The sequence below is a fragment of the Suncus etruscus genome, chromosome 2, assembly GCF_024139225.1.
Source record: "Suncus etruscus isolate mSunEtr1 chromosome 2, mSunEtr1.pri.cur, whole genome shotgun sequence".
Classification (NCBI taxonomy): domain Eukaryota; kingdom Metazoa; phylum Chordata; class Mammalia; order Eulipotyphla; family Soricidae; genus Suncus; species Suncus etruscus.
This window is the reverse complement of record NC_064849.1, coordinates 32,613,043-32,629,695: the sequence shown is the minus strand read 5'-3', so window position 1 is coordinate 32,629,695 and position 16,653 is coordinate 32,613,043. Positions and strand designations below refer to the sequence as shown.

Below are 16,653 nucleotides of genomic sequence, written 5' to 3'. Positions count from 1 at the left end.
TCAGGTTAAAAAAAACTTTTAGGGGCCGGGCGGTGGCGCTGGAGGTAAGGTGCCTGCCTTACCTGCGCTAGCCTAGGAGACGGACCGCGGTTTGATCCCCCGGCGTCCCATATGGTCCCCCAAGCCAGGAGCGACTTCTGAGCGCATAGCCAGGAGTAACCCCTGAGCGTTACCGGGTGTGGCCCAAAAACCAAAAAAAAAAAAAAAAAAACTTTTAGGGGCCAGAGAGATAGTATAGTGGGAAGAGTGTTTGCCTTGCACATAACTGACCTTGGCTCAATCCCCGGCATTCCATTCTGCCAGGAATAATTTCTGAGTGCAGAGCTGTCTTTCCTGCTATACTATTGCTCTGGCCTCTTGCAAGAGTTTCTGATCCATCAATCAGTGTTTCTCTAGGAAAGTAAATGCAAATGATGGTATCCTTGGAGGAGTCATGAGGACCTTTCAAGTAAGTGCTCAAGGGTGGGGGTGGCCATGCCCTGTAGTACTCAGCCCACTGAGTGGTGTTTAGAGGTTTATGTAGCTCTGGGAATGGAGCTTAGTATTTGCAAATTGTACAATCTGATTCTAATCGCAAGGTCTACACATACATTCTTAGAAGCAAAAGGAAAAGACCAGAGCAATAGCACAGCGGTTGGGTGTTTGCCTTGCACGCGGCCAGTGGTTCAGTTCCCAGCATCCCATATGGTTCCCTGAGCCTGCCAAAAGTGATTTCTGAGCACAGAGCCAGGAGTAACCCCTGAGCACCATTGGGTGTGGCCCAAAAACCAAACAACAGCAACAATAACAAAACAAATGAAAAAAGAAGCAATAGGAAATAGGGCTTGGAGCAAAAGTACAGCAGATAAGGCACTTACCTTGCATGCAGCTGATCCAGATTAGATTCCTGGCATCCCATATGATTATTTGAGTCCTCCAGGATTGATCCTTGAGTGCAGAATCGGGAATAAGCCCTGACCACCATCAGGTGTGGACCCCCAATCCACCCAAAAGGGCAATAGGAATTATGCTATATTTTTTCTTAAAGATTGCCTGCCTTTCCATTAACCATCTTTCTAGGCCAGCTGGCCACCTTTGCTATAACAACCAATGCTTTGTATTCTGATTGTGACACAGGTTTCTATTCTGTAATTGCACCATACTTGGTTCAGAAATGTGTGTATAGTTGTTCTATTATTGGGAAAATTGGGACTAAGAGATAGTATAGAAGGTAGGGTGCTTGCCTTGCACATGGCGGATTTGAGTTTGATTCCTGGCATTCCATATTGTCTCCCAAACCTGCCAGGAGTGATCCCTGAACACAGAACCAGAAATAAGCCCGGAGCATCGTGGATGTGGCCCCAAAACTGAAAAACAAACTAAATACAAACAAATTGTCTTCCAACTAGATGGCTGCATCATCTTTTATACGTTCATGGACAAAATCTGATAGTGCTTGGCTGTTCTAGAAAATAACTGGAGTTAACAATTAACTATTGAGCAAAATCTGTTTCCATCCACCTGCTTTACAGGCAGGTCTCCTTAGAGGTCAGTGTGAATCCAGTGGACATGGACTCTGAGAGGTGCTTCAAGGTTGTTCTCTAGGAACATGACCATTTGGTTGATAACAGACTGAAGAGTTTTTGTTGAATTCTCCTAGGAATTACTAAGTTTTTCATTTGTTGAACCTTGGTCAACCCTGTGCAAGGCAAACTCTATCCACTGTACTTTTTCTCTGACCTTCCCCACAAAGTGATATGGATGTATTCTCCCCAACCTTCCCCTCTTCTGCCCTCCTCTTCCTTCTCTCTTCTCATTCCCTTCCTGCCCTCCCCTCTGCTTTTAGAAATGCCTAAAGACTTCCTTTCTTCCGTTCTCTTATTTTTCCTTCCTTCCTTCCGTCCTTCCTTCCGTCCGTCCTTCCGTCCTTCCTTCCTTCCTTCCTTCCTTCCTTCCTTCCTTCCTTCCTTCCTTCCTTCCTTCCTTCCTTCCTTCCCTCTCTCCCTTTGTCCCTCCCGCCCTCCGTCCCTCCCTTCCTTTCTTCTCTTCTTTTTCTTTCTTTTTTATTTTTATTATTTTTTTTTGGGTCACACCTGGCAGTGCTCAGGGGTTTCTCCTGGCTCTATGCTCAGAAATAGCTCCTGGCAGGCCGGGGGACCATATGGGATGCCAGGATTCGAACCACTGACCTTCTCCATGCAAGGCAAATGCCTTACCTCCATGCTATCTCTCTGGGCCTTCTCTTCCTTTTCTTTTCTGTTTCTTGGATCTCACTAGGTGATGCTCAGGGATTACTTCTGGGTCTGTGCTCAGAGATCACTCCTGGCAGTGCTCAGGGCCACATGGGGCACCAGGTATTAAACCCTGTCAACTGTATGCACAACAAGTTCCCTACTTGCCTCCCATATGCTTTGTTTCTTTTGGAGGTTTCCCAAATGGTGCTCTGGAAGTCTAAATAATTCTTGGCCAACTAGGCTAGCAGTTTAATTCATGGATGCAAAGATGCAGTACTGCTTGACCTGGGAGGTACTAGAGATTACCCGGCAGTGTGCTGGGGGCCTCAGAGCCATATCTGAGCCATGCTCAGGGACCATGTGTTTCCAGAGACCAAATCAGGGTCAATGGTATACAAAACAAAGCACCTAACCCCTGTATTCCTAACCCCTCTGCTATGTTTTCTTTTATTTATAGGTGTATCTTTTTTTTTCTTTTGGTTTTTGGGCCACACCCGGTGATGCTCAGGGGTTACTCCTGGCTGTCTGCTCAGAAATAGCTCCTGGCAGGCAAGGGGACCATATGGGACACCAGGATTCAAACCAACCACCTTTGGTCCTGGATCGGCTGCTTGCAAGGCAAACGCCACTGTGCTATTTCTCCGGGCCCATTATAGGTGTATCTTAATCATTACATTTAATCTCAAGTTTTTTTTTTGTTTTTTTTTTTTTTTTGGTTTTTGGGCCACACCCGTTTGACGCTCAGGGGTTACTCCTGGCTATGTGCTCAGAAATCGCCCCTGGCTTGGGGGAACCATATGGGACGCCGGGGGATCGAACCGCTGTCCGTTCCTTGGCTAGCGCTTGTAAGGCAGGCACCTTACCTCCAGCGCCACCGCCCGGCCCCTAATCTCAAGTTTTTATAGATTTATTTTCTATTTAATTGCTTAAAACCCAATTATATTGGGGCCAGAGCAATAGCTCAGCAGTAGGGCATTTGCCTTGCACATGGCAGATTCAGGACACACCTGGTCACTGGATGTGGCCCCCCCCCCAAAAAAAAACCCTCAATTATATTCATTTTATTCCTTCTTTTCTTTTCTTTTTTTTTTTTTTGTTTTGTTTTTTTTTGTTTTGGTTTTTGGGTCACACCCGGCAGTACTCAGGGGTTACTCCTGGCTGTCTGCTCAGAAATAGCTCCTGGCAGGCACGGGGGACCATATGGGACACTGGGATTCAAACCAACCACCGTTGGTCCCGGATCGGCTGCTTGCAAGGCAAACGCCGCTGTGCTATCTCTTCGGGCCCTATTCCTTATTTTCAACAACTCTAAAACATTCATAGCAATGCCAGATTTTTTTGTTTTTTTTTTTTGTTTGTTTTTGTTTGTTTTTTTGGGCCACACCCGGTGACACTCAGGGGTTACTCCTGGCTTTGCGCTCAGAAATTGCTCCTGATTTGGGGGACCATATGGGACCTGGGGATCCAACCAAGGTCTGTCCTGGGTCAGCCACATGAAAGGCAAATACCCTACTGCTGTGCTAATTCTCTGGCCCCAGCAATGTCAAGTGTTATGCATATTAATTGTCCAATACTTTAAAAATTCTGAGATTAAGACATAAAAGAATTATGCTACTCAAAACAGCATATTGGGGCTGGAGTGCTAGCACAGCAGGGAGAGTGTTTGCCTTGTGCATAGCTGATTGGGTTTTGTTCCCTGGTATCCCATATGGTCCCCAAGCCTACCAGGAGTAGTCTCAGTGCCACTTGGTGTGGCCCAAAACCAACCAACCAAACAACAAAATCAAAAAAAGCTCCCCAGCATATCAATATATGCCTATATCTCCCTGTTTGTTTGTTTATTTATTTATTTATTTTTGGTTTTTCGGACCACACCCATTTGATGCTCAGGGGTTACTCCTGCTAAGCGCTCAGAAATTGCCCCTAGCTTGGAGGGGGTACCATATGGGACGCCGGTGGATCGAACCTCGGTCGAAATCTTTCCTTGGCTAGCGCTTGCAAGGCAGACACCTTACCTCTAGCGCCACCTTGCTGGCCCCCCTGTTTATTTATTTAATCTAAGATCCTAGAGATTCTTAGGATTTATTCTGCACTCATGGTAGTGTTCACCCATATGGGGTTGGCTGCATGCAAGGCCAAATGCCCTATTCATTGGACATCTCTCTGGCCCCCTCTATTTCTCTCTCTCTCTCTCTCTCTCTCTCTCTCTCTCTCTCTCTCTCTCTCTTTTGTTTGTTTGTTTTTGGGTCACATCTACCCAGTGGCGTGGTACTTACGGGTTACACCTGGCTCTGCACTCAGAAATCATTCCTGGTAGGGTCGCAGGACCATGTGAGTTGCCGATGATAGACCCAGGTCTGTCCCAGGTTGGCCATATGCAAGGCAGATGTCCTACTGCTGTGCAATCACTCTGGCCCCTATTTCTCATTTTTGATCATACCACATTGTGAAGTTTAGATTTTAATTTCAACTTCCATTTTTTGCTTCTGGCCTTTCTTGTAGTTTCATTGTGTTTTGTCTTTTTTCACAATGAGATTTGACAGCAAATATTTGTCATAGTTGATGAAATACTTTGATAAAAGATATTTGTCATACTCCTACACCTCCTGAAAGGGCCCAATTTCTTTAAAACCCTGAATTCCAGGCTCTTTGAAAAATGGTTTGGAGGCTCCTCCAAACTATAAAGAATAGAGAGATAGTTCAGTGAGTAAAGCACTTGGTCTTACACACAGACGGCCAGACTTTGATCCCTGGTATCCTGTTGAATCCCCCAAGATCCTCTAGGAGTGACCCCTGAGTGAGAGGACTGAGAGCCAGGAATATGTTCTAACTTCACTGGGTGTGACCCCAAAACAACACATTAATTATAGAGCTTCCTGTGCACTTGAACTCATTGAACTATAGGTTAATTTTCAGTAATGTGGTAGAGTTTACAAAGTAAATGAAAATGAGTAAATGTTATAAAGACTATAAACTCTGGTAAGCCCTATCCATTTAGATATGTTATGCTTATGTAGATTAAAATTATCCCATCTAAAAAGGAACAATAGGACTTCTACATAACACTTAATTTCACTCCTGGGCATCGACCCCCTAAACTTTCATTGAAAGGACATATGCACACCTATATTCATGGCAGTATCATTTACCTTATACAAGATCTGGTACTAATCCCAAATGCCCCACAACAGATGATAGGGGAAGAAACTGTGGTGTAGATATATTATGGAATATACTACTTAGCTCTGAGTAAAGATGGAATCTTGTTGCATGCTACATGTATTGAAAGGGTGTCATACTACATGAAGTGAATCAGAAAGAAGAAGACAGGGGCCGGAAAGATAGCACAGAGATAGGGCATTTGTCTTGCAAGCAGCCAATCCAGGATAGATGGTGATTTGAATTCTGGCATCCCATATGATCCCCCAAGCCTGCCAGGAGCAATTTCTGAGCTTAGAGCCATGAGTAACCCACCAGGAGTGCCGCTGGGTGTGACACAAAAACAAAAACAAAAAAAAGACAAATACCAGATGATCTCACTTATTTGGGGACATGTAAAGAAATCAAGCAAGAGGGGCCAGACCCATAGCACAGTGGTAGGGCATTTGCCTTGCATGCAACAGACCTACAACCTACCTGGTTCGATTCCTGGCACTCATATGGTCCTCTGAGCCCTCCAGGAGTGAGTTCTGAGCGTAGAACCAGGAGTAACCCTTGAGGGCCACCAAGTGTGGCTCCGAAACAAAACAAAACAAAACAAAACAAAATCAAGCAAGAGATTAGACCATCTATAATGGAATTGACTCTGAGATACACTCAATAATAAAACCATGATCTGAGGATGTAAAGAGGCTGTCAAGAAAGAACTTAGGTACTGGTTGAGATATCTTGGCATTCTGGTAAGGTTAAGGCAAAGAGCATTGACATTAGTGTGTGTATAAAACAATAATATCAACACTATTCTAAACTAATACCTTGATAACAACAAAACAAAATAAAACTCCTTGGATTCCAAATAACTATATCTGAGTTGTCACACATCCATTTCCCACACTCATTTCTCCACCCCTCATACCCAGATACTCATTGCATTCAGGATTCTAAGTCCTGTACTATTATGAGTCTCTGTTCTCCATCAGGGACACAGAGCCACCCTAACGACTTTCTCCTGCATACCTACCCCACTGACTCAGGTTGGTCAAGCTAACCCTACTTGATCCTCTTCTACCCAGAAGTTGCTGATCTGACTGGTCCATCCATGATCATTCATCTTTGGTTGAACTTCACAGGCGCTGAACAAGGCCAAGTATGGCCCAATGTGGTCGACTCAGGTCGGCCAGGACTACCTCGTGAACCTGGCCAGTCCCCCGCTGCTGGAGCAGGTGATGAGGCAGGAGGGCAAGTACCCAACGCGCGATAAAATGGAGCTGTGGAAAGAACACCGGATCCAGCAAGGCGTGGCCTATGGGCCCTTTACCACGTGAGCCAGCCCAGGGAATGTGTCTATGGGCCTCTAGTGGGTGATGGCAGAGAAGGATCTCCTGGATATCCGAGCCTGATTTTTAATCTAGAAAGCAGTGGGTTGTGCTGGGTGGAGGAAGGCCAGGATTTGTTCATTGACTTTCCACAGCATATATGGTACAGCTTTGGAAAATGAATAGTTCCCCTTCTTGCCTTCTATCTTTCATATGTAAGACAGGAAATTTATTATTTATTTATTTATTTATTTATTTTTGGTTTTGGGGTCACAGCTGGCAGTGCTCAGGAGTTACTCCTGGTTTTACACTCAGAAATCGCCCCTGGCAGGCACAGGGGATTTATATGGGATGCCGGGATTCAAACCACCGTCCTTCTGCATGGAAGGCAAACACCTTACCTTCATGCTGTCTCGGTGGCCCTAATTATTTATTTTTATTGTTGTTTTGGGTCACACCCAGACAGCAATGAATAGGGCTTACTCCTTCTTCTGTGCTCAGGAATCACTCCTGGCAGGCTTGGGGACCATATGGTGGAGGGGATCAAATTGGCCACACGCAAGGTAAGTGTCCTACTCACTATACTATCTCTCCAGCCCCAGGAAGTTTGGACAGGTGTATTTCTAAGATGTCTCTAGAATCTTTTTATGACTTTTATTCCACATCATGGTTGAAAAGATGCCAACCTCATTTGTTTGTTTGTTTTGTTTGTTTTGTTTATTTTGGGGACCACACCTGGGGGCACTCAGGAATTATTTCTGGCTCTGTGTTCAGAAATCGCTCCTGGCCGACTCAGGGGACCATATGGGATTCCGGGATTCAGAACCACCATCCTTCTGCATGCAAGGCAAATGCCCTACCTCCATGCTATCTCCCTGGCCCCAAAGAGTTCCTGTTTTTTTGTTTTGTTTTGTTTTGTTTTGGGGCCACACCCATTTGATGCTCAGAAGTTACTCCTGTGCTCGCTTCGGCAGCACATATACTAAAATTGGAATGATACAGAGAAGATTAGCATGGCCCCTGTGCAAGGATGACATGCAAATTTGTGAAGCATTCCATATTAAAAAAAAAAAAAACAGAAGTTACTCCTGGCTATGCGCTCAGAAATTGCCCTTGGCTGGGGGGGGACGACCATATGAGATGCCAGGGGATCCAATCATGGTCCGTCCTAGGCTAGCGCTCACAAGGCAGACGCCTTACCTCTAGCGCACCTCTCTGGCTCCCAAGCCAAGTTTCTTACTAGCTCTTTAGGTTTTAAAAATGTTTTTAAATTTTTTAATTAAAAAATAAAAAAATGGGGCCCGGAGAGATAGCACAGCGGCGTTTGCCTTGCAAGCAGCCGATCCAGGACCAAAGGTGGTTGGTTCGAATCCCGGTGTCCCATATGGTCCCCCGTGCCTGCCAGGAGCTATTTCTGAACAGACAGCCAGGAGTAACCCCTGAGTACCACTGGGTGTGGCCCAAAAACAAAAAAAAAAAGTTTTAATAAGTTAACTGTTTTTAAACTTTTTTTTTTTTTTTGGGATGCCGGGATTCTAACCAATGACCTTCTGCATGAAAGGCAAACGCCTTACCTCCATGCTATCTATTCAGCCCCTGTTCTTTCCTGCTTAATGTAGAAAAATACAGTACTGAATCAGAAGCCTCATACCCAGGGGATTAGGGATTGGCTCTGGAAGCAAACACTGATGAAGGAAATAATCCACATATGATTAAGGAGATAAAACACTCAGGGACTTCCACAGCAAGCCGTCCACTCCTAGCAAGCAGATAGCTCAATGATGGAAAACTGAAACTGCAAGCAGTTTCTTCCTGAGACCCTGGGGGATTTATTGGGAACCCAAAGACCACACCCAGGGGAGAACAGGTGGCCTAAGGTACCAATCCAAAAGGTGCTTCAATCCAAAAGTGCTTCCATCCAATGAGTAACAAGTATCAGCAAAGAAATACCCTGAATAGAATGGAAACCGTTAATCCAGCCCAGGACTATATATTGACCACCGCTATGTCTCAGTGGCAGCGAATATGTTTTGCAAGTGCAAGACTCTAGGGTTGATCCCAGCACACACGTGACGTCTTGTGATTGGGAGATGTTACAACATCCACCAGTGTGGTTGATTCTGAAATCTTGCATCTTTTTTTATTTTGTTTGTTTGATTTTGGTTTTGGGGCCACACCTGGCAGCACTCAGGGCTCACTCCTGGCTCTACACTCAGAAATTCCTCCTGGCAGGCTCGGGCAATCATATGGGATTCAGGGGATCGAACCCGGGTCCGTCCTGGGTTGGCCACAGGCAAGGCAAATGCCTTACCACTGTGCTATGGCTCCAGCCCCGGAATCTTGCATCTTGATGGCTGAAATTTCCAAGAGTCTGAGTGGTACAATCTCATTGTCGCCAACTCCCACTGCATATGGGTGTAGCTGCATCCATTCGTTCCCAACAGGGAGGGCCACGAGTGGTACCAGCTGCGCCAAGCTCTGAACCAGCGGATGCTGAAGCCAGCAGAGGCTGCGCTTTACACGGACGTACTGAATGAGGTGATCGATGACTTTTTGGTCCGGCTGGAGCAGCTACGGATCAGTAGTGCCTCTGGGACCCAAGTGACGGACATAGCGCACCAACTCTATAACTTTGCCCTGGAAGGTACTTGTTGGAAGCACCGGTGAGGGGTGGGGAGGCATCGAGCTTGGGGCTCCCCCCTACTCAGATGCCCCCCTCCTGCATCCTCTAATGGTCTTTGTGCACTGCCAGCCATTTGCTACATCCTGTTTGAGAAACGCGTGGGCTGCTTGGGTCAGTCCATTCCCCAGGACACCACAACCTTCATCCAATCTGTGCAGCAAATGTTCCGCTACTCAGTTTATACCACCTTCCTCCCCAAATGGACTCGTTCTGTGCTGCCCTTCTGGAAATGGTACATGGAAGGCTGGAACAACATCTTTGATTTTGGTGAGATGTCCGGGCAGGAAGTATGTGTGAGGGGTGCTGATGTCACAGGGTCTCTGCATTTATGTGCTTTCTGGCACTTTTCGGACCCTCAGATTCTTTGCTGAAGAATCACCAAAAGATTCTTTGGTGAAGGGAGAGGAGAAACTTGGATCTGGACCTTGCTGGGTCTGAGTGAATTTATCAGAAGATTGAGACGTGTAGGGTAGAGCAGAACAAGCAGGGCAACTTGCTTTACATGTGGCTGTCCACATATATGTGTGTGTGTGTGTGTGTATGTATGTATGTATATATATATATATATATATATTTGTTGTTGTTGTTGTTGTTTTTGGGCCACATCCAGTGATGCTCAGGGGTTACTCCTGGCTATGTGCTCAGAAATCGCTCCTGGCTTTGGGGACCAAATAGGATGCCAGGAGATTGAACTGTGGTCCATCCTAGGCTAGCACGAGCAAGGCGCCCTACCACTTGAACCACTGCTCTGGCTCCCAGAGTTTGATTTTGATCCATGGCATTTTGAGCCCCGTCAGAAGTGATTCTAGTGAGTGTAGAGCCAAAAGAAACCTCCAAGCACTGCAAGGTGCAGCCCCAAAACTAAAAAAAAAAAAAAAAGGCAAGCAATTCAGGTTGACACAGTGGAGGTTTCCAGAGAAATAATCAGTCCAGCATTTGGGAAAAACTATCTATTGTATGTTTGTGGGCTACCAAGGTAGCAAGTTTTTTCTTTCTGTAGATGACTTAATTCTGGAAAGTTGGTGAGCAGAAGATGTGTAACCAGTTCTGGGAAGCAAGTGAGATGCAAGGAACATGTTTTGAGACAATCATTAAAAGGGAGTGAGATGTATACAAATTCTTTGAACCAATCCCACAAAGAATGAGTTATCTATAAAATACTTAGAGCCCATCAGGTCAAGAAAGTGAGACACCTGTAAAAAAAATTTTTTTTTTTTGGTTTTTGGGTCACACCCCACGGCAGTGCTCAGGGGTTACTCTGGGCTCTGTGCTCAGAAATTGCCCCTGGCAGGCATGGGGGACCATATGAGATACCGGAATTCGAACCACTGTCCTTCCTGGGTCGGCTGCTTCCAAGGCAAATGCTCTACTGCTGTGCTATCTCTCTGGTCCCAACATCTGTAAAACATTTTAACCAATCCTGGGAAGAGAGAGGCCAGGCCAGTTCTAGGACTTGATCAGAGGGACTGAGCCTGGAGTAGCATCTCGAGGATTTTGGGTGGAGCTGACTGTTAGCTGGGCCATTATCCTGGGGCTAGACATTTTTAGATATGGGGCTTGAACTGCTCCTCCTGGGCCCCTGTCAGTTCCTTTGAATGATCTTGATTTTGGATCTTGGCTTGCAATCTCTGCAGGGAAGATGCTGATTGATCAGAAAATCAAAGAGACAACAGCCAAACTGCAGGCCTCAGGTCCAGATGGGGTGCAGATATCTGGCTATTTGCACTTTCTGTTGAGCAGCGACCTCCTCAGCCCTGTGGAGGCCATAGGCAGCTTTCCAGAGCTAATCCTGGCTGGTGTAGACACGGTATGTGCTGGCCTGATGAGAGCTCAGAACTCCCAGCTTCTGGTCTGAACCAATCCCTTTCCCCTGCCCCTACACACACCACAGAAACACACAGGCTGCTGCTTCTTTGGCACAGGGTGTATGGAAATCCTGGAGAGTGGCCAAGGTGGATGGGTGCCTGCTTCTTATGCCTGTAGGGAAAGGAATCCAGGGTTCCCTCAAGGAAGGCTCCAGCTCCTTGCTCCATCTCCCAGGCCCGGAGATGGTTCCTTCTAGTCCTGTCCAGAGCCTGACTGGGACTCTAGGAATGTCATTCTTTTTTTTTTATTATTGTTGTAATTGATATTGTTTTTGGACAACACTCAGAGATGATGAGGGGTTACTTCGGACTCTGCACTCAGGAATCACACCTGGTAGTTCTTGAAGAACAATATGGGATGCCAGGGATTGAACCTAGGTCAGCCATGTGCAAGGCAAATTTCCTCCCTGCTGCGCTATCACTCCGGCCCCTCAGGAACATCACCTGTCATCTATTCTATAGGCTGCTCACAGACACCTCTGCACTACTTTTTCCTCATCCTCTAATTACACTGGGTCACTCTCTGCTCCTGACCCCTTATGCTATCAAAGAATGGGATCTCTGTCCCAAGGTCTGTTGTCCCTATTCCATTTATGGGGATCTGGGGTATTGTGATGATTGTCTACGTCTCTCTAGGCCAGACTCAGGACATGTGCTTATCATCTGTCAGGCACACACTCTCGCTCCCTTGCTGGCCTCTTCTCCAGAACTGCCCTCACTTTTTCTCTGTTCCTCTCCCTCACAGACATCAAACACACTGACCTGGGCCCTGTACCACCTCTCCAAGGATCCTGAGCTGCAGGCAGCCTTGCATAAGGAGGTGGTGGGTGTGGTGCCAGCAGGCCAAAAGCCTCAGCACAAGGACTTCGCCCGTATGCCCCTGCTTAAGGCTGTGTTTAAGGAGACCCTACGGTAGGTACTGATGGCGGGAGCACCAGGGATTCAAGAGTTAGGACTACAAAGGGTTTGTTTCTGGGCCAAGGGGGAGGGCAAAGAGGGACCTGGGGGAACAGAGAGGTAAGGCTAATGGTGTAGACGTTCAGCCCACCTTTGATTATTTGTGATTTGGGATTATGCCTGGTGAGAACCAGGGGCTGCTTTCCTGGCTTAGTGCTCAAGGGTCACTCCTGGTGTGAAAACTCTCTGGTGCTGGAAATCAAAGTGGGCCTCTTGGGCTGGAATGATAGTACAGCAGGTAGGGTGCTTGCCTTGCACAAGAACCAACTAGATTTGATCTCTGGCATCAAGTAGGGTCCCCTGAGTCCCCTCAGGGTTGATCCCTGAGCATGGAGAAAACACTGAGCACTGCAGGGTGTGGCCCAAATACAAAGCCCACACTCGAGCTTATTTTTGTTGTTGTTTCATTTTGCTTTTAATATATAGGGGTCACCCCCAGTGGTGGTTTGAGGACAGAGATGGAAGAAGAGGGGACAGACTTGGCATCTCTGCCCAGAGACTCCTAGGTCACATCCAATAGTGCTTGGGCGTTGGTGATGCCAGGGACCAAACTCAGCATATACATATACTAAGTACATGCTTAACCACTAGCTCTATCTCCCTGGCCCCAGAACTGTACTTTAATTTTTGGAATTTTTATTGTTCATTTTTTTAGGCTTGAGGTACCATAGGTGATGCCAGAGATGGAACTTGGGTTGGCAAGTGCATTATCCACTGTTCTCTTTTTGGCCATATTTTTTGGGATATTTTTGTTTTGTTTTGTTTTGTTTTTGGACCATACCTACTGGTGCTCAGGGGTTACTCCTGCCTCTGCACTCAAAAATCATTTCTTAGTACTTTCAGGGATGCCAGAGATTTAATCCGGGTTTATCCCATGCAAGGCAAGCCCTCTACCCACTGTACTATCTCTATGGTCATAATATATTTTGTTCATTTTGGGGGATACAACTGGTGATGTTTAGGGGTCACTCCTGACTTGCTCTGGGACACCCTTTGGTATCAACTCAAATCCAGGGTCTTACAAATCCAAGACAAGTGCTCAATCACCAGCTTCATGGTTAAATTTCAACTTCAGTGTTTCATTTCTTCTGTAGCCTCTACCCAGTGGTTCCCATTAACTCCCGCATCATCACAGAAAAGGATATAGAAGTTGGTGGTTTCTTCTGTCCCAAGAATGTGAGTGGGGAGGAGAGCACTGGGATGCCAGGTGGGGGGTCCCTGCCACACTTCCTTCATGAGTCTCTTCTCCTATCTCTACCCAGACCCATTTTGTTTTCTGCCACTACGTGGTGTCCCGGGACGAGAGTGTCTTCCCAGAGCCAAACAACTTCCAACCACAGCGCTGGCTAAAGGACAGTCACTCAAAGAAACCTGGGGTGCTCCATGCCTTTGGCTCCTTGCCCTTTGGCTATGGGGTCCGGTCCTGCCTGGGCCGCAGGCTGGCGGAACTGGAGATGCAGTTGGTGCTGTCCAGGGTGAGTGGGGAGCAGCAGCAGAAGTGGGGTGGACCTGGGCCGGGTCTCAGGGGCATGGGGAGGGCTCCAAACTTGCCCTGGTTTCCCTTGCAGCTGATTCAGCAGTACAAGATAGTCCTGGCCCCTGAGACTGGGGAGGTGAAGGAGATGTCCCGGATAGTTATGGTTCCCAGTAAGAAGGTGAGCCTGCACTTGCTGCAGCGACAGCCCTGAGACACCTGATCCTGGCCTTCCTTTCTGTCCCACATCATCCTTTCCCCTCTGAAGACCCATTGGTCTTCCTGTGGAGATCTTCGTGGACGAAGAATTAAAGCACTTTTGTTGAGAACTGGAGCCTGAACTTTGTCATTCTTTACTCTATACCCCTTCTGGGTTTGGAGAATATTCTCTCTGCTTAAGAATCTTTTGGGCCCGGAGAGATAGCACAGTGGCGTTTGCCTTGCAAGCAGCCGATCCAGGACCAAAGGTGGTTGGTTCGAATCCTGGTGTCCCATATGGTCTCCTATGCCTGCCAGGAGCTATTTCTGAACAAACAGCCAGGAGTAACCCCTGAGCAAAGCCAGTTGTGGCCCCAAAACAAAAACAAACAAACAAACAAACAAAAAGAATCTTTTAAGTTTTTAAGAGAGGTAGTTCTGGGGCCCAAGTACTATTTAGGTCACCAGGACTTCACTCAGTGGTGCTTGAACTGGGGTTTTGGGGGACTGACATTACTGAGATCTGATTCAGGGTCTTGTGCATGACAGGCATGTGCTATCCTAGATGGTTCCCCATTTGGGACTCCTGATGGGAGACATTGCAACATCTGTCCCTGCTGAAATTATTGCCTCCTTCTGTGGACCCAGAAACTAGTGCCTCCTCTGCATTTGGATGCAAAGCTAGTGCTTATTTGCTCAGTCAGCAGTGAGAGCTGCAGCTTTTTGGCCATTGATAGCAGTTCAAGGCACTGCAGTTGCCCCTGTTCTGAACAGAAGCTTTAGCTACAACAGTAAGATACTGTTAGTGTCACAGAAGCATCTGGGCAGGCTACAGAAATTAGTACTAGGACACCTTTGGGCATTAATGGACCCCAAGAGCAGCCTGGCAAGCATTAGGGGACAGGCAGTTGCTATGGCTTTGACTCAAGAGTTAGTCCATATCTCTCATGGTTCTTCTGGCAAATAATATATATATATATATATATATATATATATATATATATATATATATATATAGTGTGTGTGTGTGTGTATGTGTAGAAATAGCTCAGGGTTTAAGAGTTTTTGTGGCCTGAGAATCACAAGTTTGACATAAAACAAAAATAGCCCCCCAGTACTACTATGAATGGCCCCAAATCATGCCACAAGGAACCCTTGATTACCACTGGGGGTGGAGCACTGTTGGGATGACCCCTGAACAATACCAGCTGTGTCCCCAAATAAGGAGTTTCCTCCCTGTTTTCATTCTGCCTCCCATCTCATAGCTGGCAGTGTTCAGGGCTTTCTCTTGGCTCTGCACGTAGGAATTAACCCTAGTAGGCTCGGGACCATATGGGAGGCTGGAAATCAAACTTTCTTTTCTTTCTTTTTTTTTTTTCTCTTTTTCTTTCTTTCTTTTCTTTCTTTTTTCTTTCTTTCTTTCTTTCTTTTTTCTTTTCTTTCTTTCTTTCTTTCTTTTTCTTTCTTCTTTCTCTTTCTTCCTTCTTCTTCCTTCCTTCCTTCTTCCTTCCTTCCTTCCTTCCTTCCTTCCTTCCTTCCTTCCTTCCTTCCTTCCTTCCTTCCTTCCTTCCTTCCTTCCTTCCTTCCTTCCTCCTTCCTTCCTCCCTCCCTCCCTCCCTCCCTCCCTCCCTCCCTCCCTCCCTCCCTCCCTCCCTCCTCCCTCCCTCCCTCCTTCCTTCCTTCCTTCCTTTTCTTTCTTTTTTTTGGGGTGGGGTGGGGTGGGGGCAGCGCTCAGGGGTTCCTCCTGGCTCTATGCTCAGAATTCGCTCCTGGCAGGCTCAGGGGACCATATGGGATGTCGGGATCCGAACCATTGTCCTTCTGCATGCAGGGCAAATGCCCTACCTCCATGCTATCTCTTCAGCTGGCAGTACTTGGGGCTACTCCTGTGTAAAATAAAGACAATCCACACATGGTGAGACTGCCCCAGGCACCGTGTTTCTAGTCCCTTAAGCAGATGGGTCTGATGAAGCAGGGTATCGGTGGAGAAATAATACAAAACCAGTCAAAAGATTAGCTGGAATCAGCCTGAATTTTGTTTTATGGCTCTCTGCCATGTACTCTCTCTCCCAATTCCCAAGCCAGAACTCCTTTCTTTATTTGAACCAATTCCCAAAACCAGGCGGAGGAAGGTATAGTAATGCAGGTGGGCTATTACATATCAAAAGAAGAGGTTACCAGGGAGAGGAAGTTGGTGGAAACCTTTGTTTAGGATTTTATCTAGGTTCACCTTACATTTACACCTTTTCTGTTTGGTTTTGTTTTGTTTTGGGGCCACACCCGGTGGTGCTCAGGGGTTACTCCTGGATGTGCACTCAGAAATCGATCCTGGCTGACACAGGGGATCATATGGGATGCCAGCATTCAAACCACTGTCCATCCTGGGTCAGCTGCATGCAAGGCAAATACTCTACCACGGTACTATTTCTCTAGCCCCAACACCTTTTCTGTTTTAAACAAAACAAAATGAGAAAAGTTACAAAACTTTAGTTCTATTTTTCTCCACCAGAGAGGCTGGAACCTCAGATTAGAATTCAAAACATCAAAGTTTAAATCGTATACATCATTCTCAAAACAATCAGCCTTTTTTATATCTTACACATATCTCACACATATAGTATACATATACTAGCCTAACAAATGGTCTTTGTACACAGTGCCAGGAGTCAGCTGTGGTATAAGTGTGGTGGGGCCTGGTAGCCTGAGTGGTGGCTCATGCTGGACAAACACAGCATGGAGTTAGCATTAAAAGCATAAAATGGGAGCAGGAGTGATAGTACAGCAAGTA

The 16,653-nt window shown here is 46.5% G+C and overlaps 2 protein-coding genes and 1 non-coding gene across 4 annotated transcripts in view; all 3 read left to right on the top strand.

The window, feature by feature from the left end:
* The window catches only part of LOC126000887 (reticulophagy regulator 2-like), a 545,054-nt gene that overhangs the window by 97,068 nt on the left and 431,333 nt on the right, over window positions 1-16,653 (top strand). The window lies entirely within an intron of this gene.
* Window positions 6,480-13,996, top strand: LOC126000867 (sterol 26-hydroxylase, mitochondrial). 2 transcript variants are annotated; one of them, XM_049768032.1, is made up of 8 exons: window positions 6,480-6,693; window positions 9,133-9,332; window positions 9,441-9,638; window positions 11,006-11,178; window positions 11,982-12,148; window positions 13,288-13,369; window positions 13,456-13,668; window positions 13,762-13,996. In XM_049768032.1, the coding sequence occupies exons 1-8, from the start codon at window positions 6,530-6,532 to the stop codon at window positions 13,879-13,881; spliced, it is 1,317 nt and encodes a 438-aa protein (XP_049623989.1). In that variant the 5' UTR covers window positions 6,480-6,529; the 3' UTR covers window positions 13,882-13,996. The 2 variants fall into 2 exon arrangements, with proteins under 2 accessions (XP_049623989.1, XP_049623990.1); XM_049768033.1 differs by lacking the exon at window positions 9,441-9,638.
* LOC126003161 (U6 spliceosomal RNA) lies at window positions 7,647-7,753 on the top strand. The gene has a single exon (XR_007493697.1). It is a non-coding gene; the product is annotated as a U6 spliceosomal RNA (small nuclear RNA).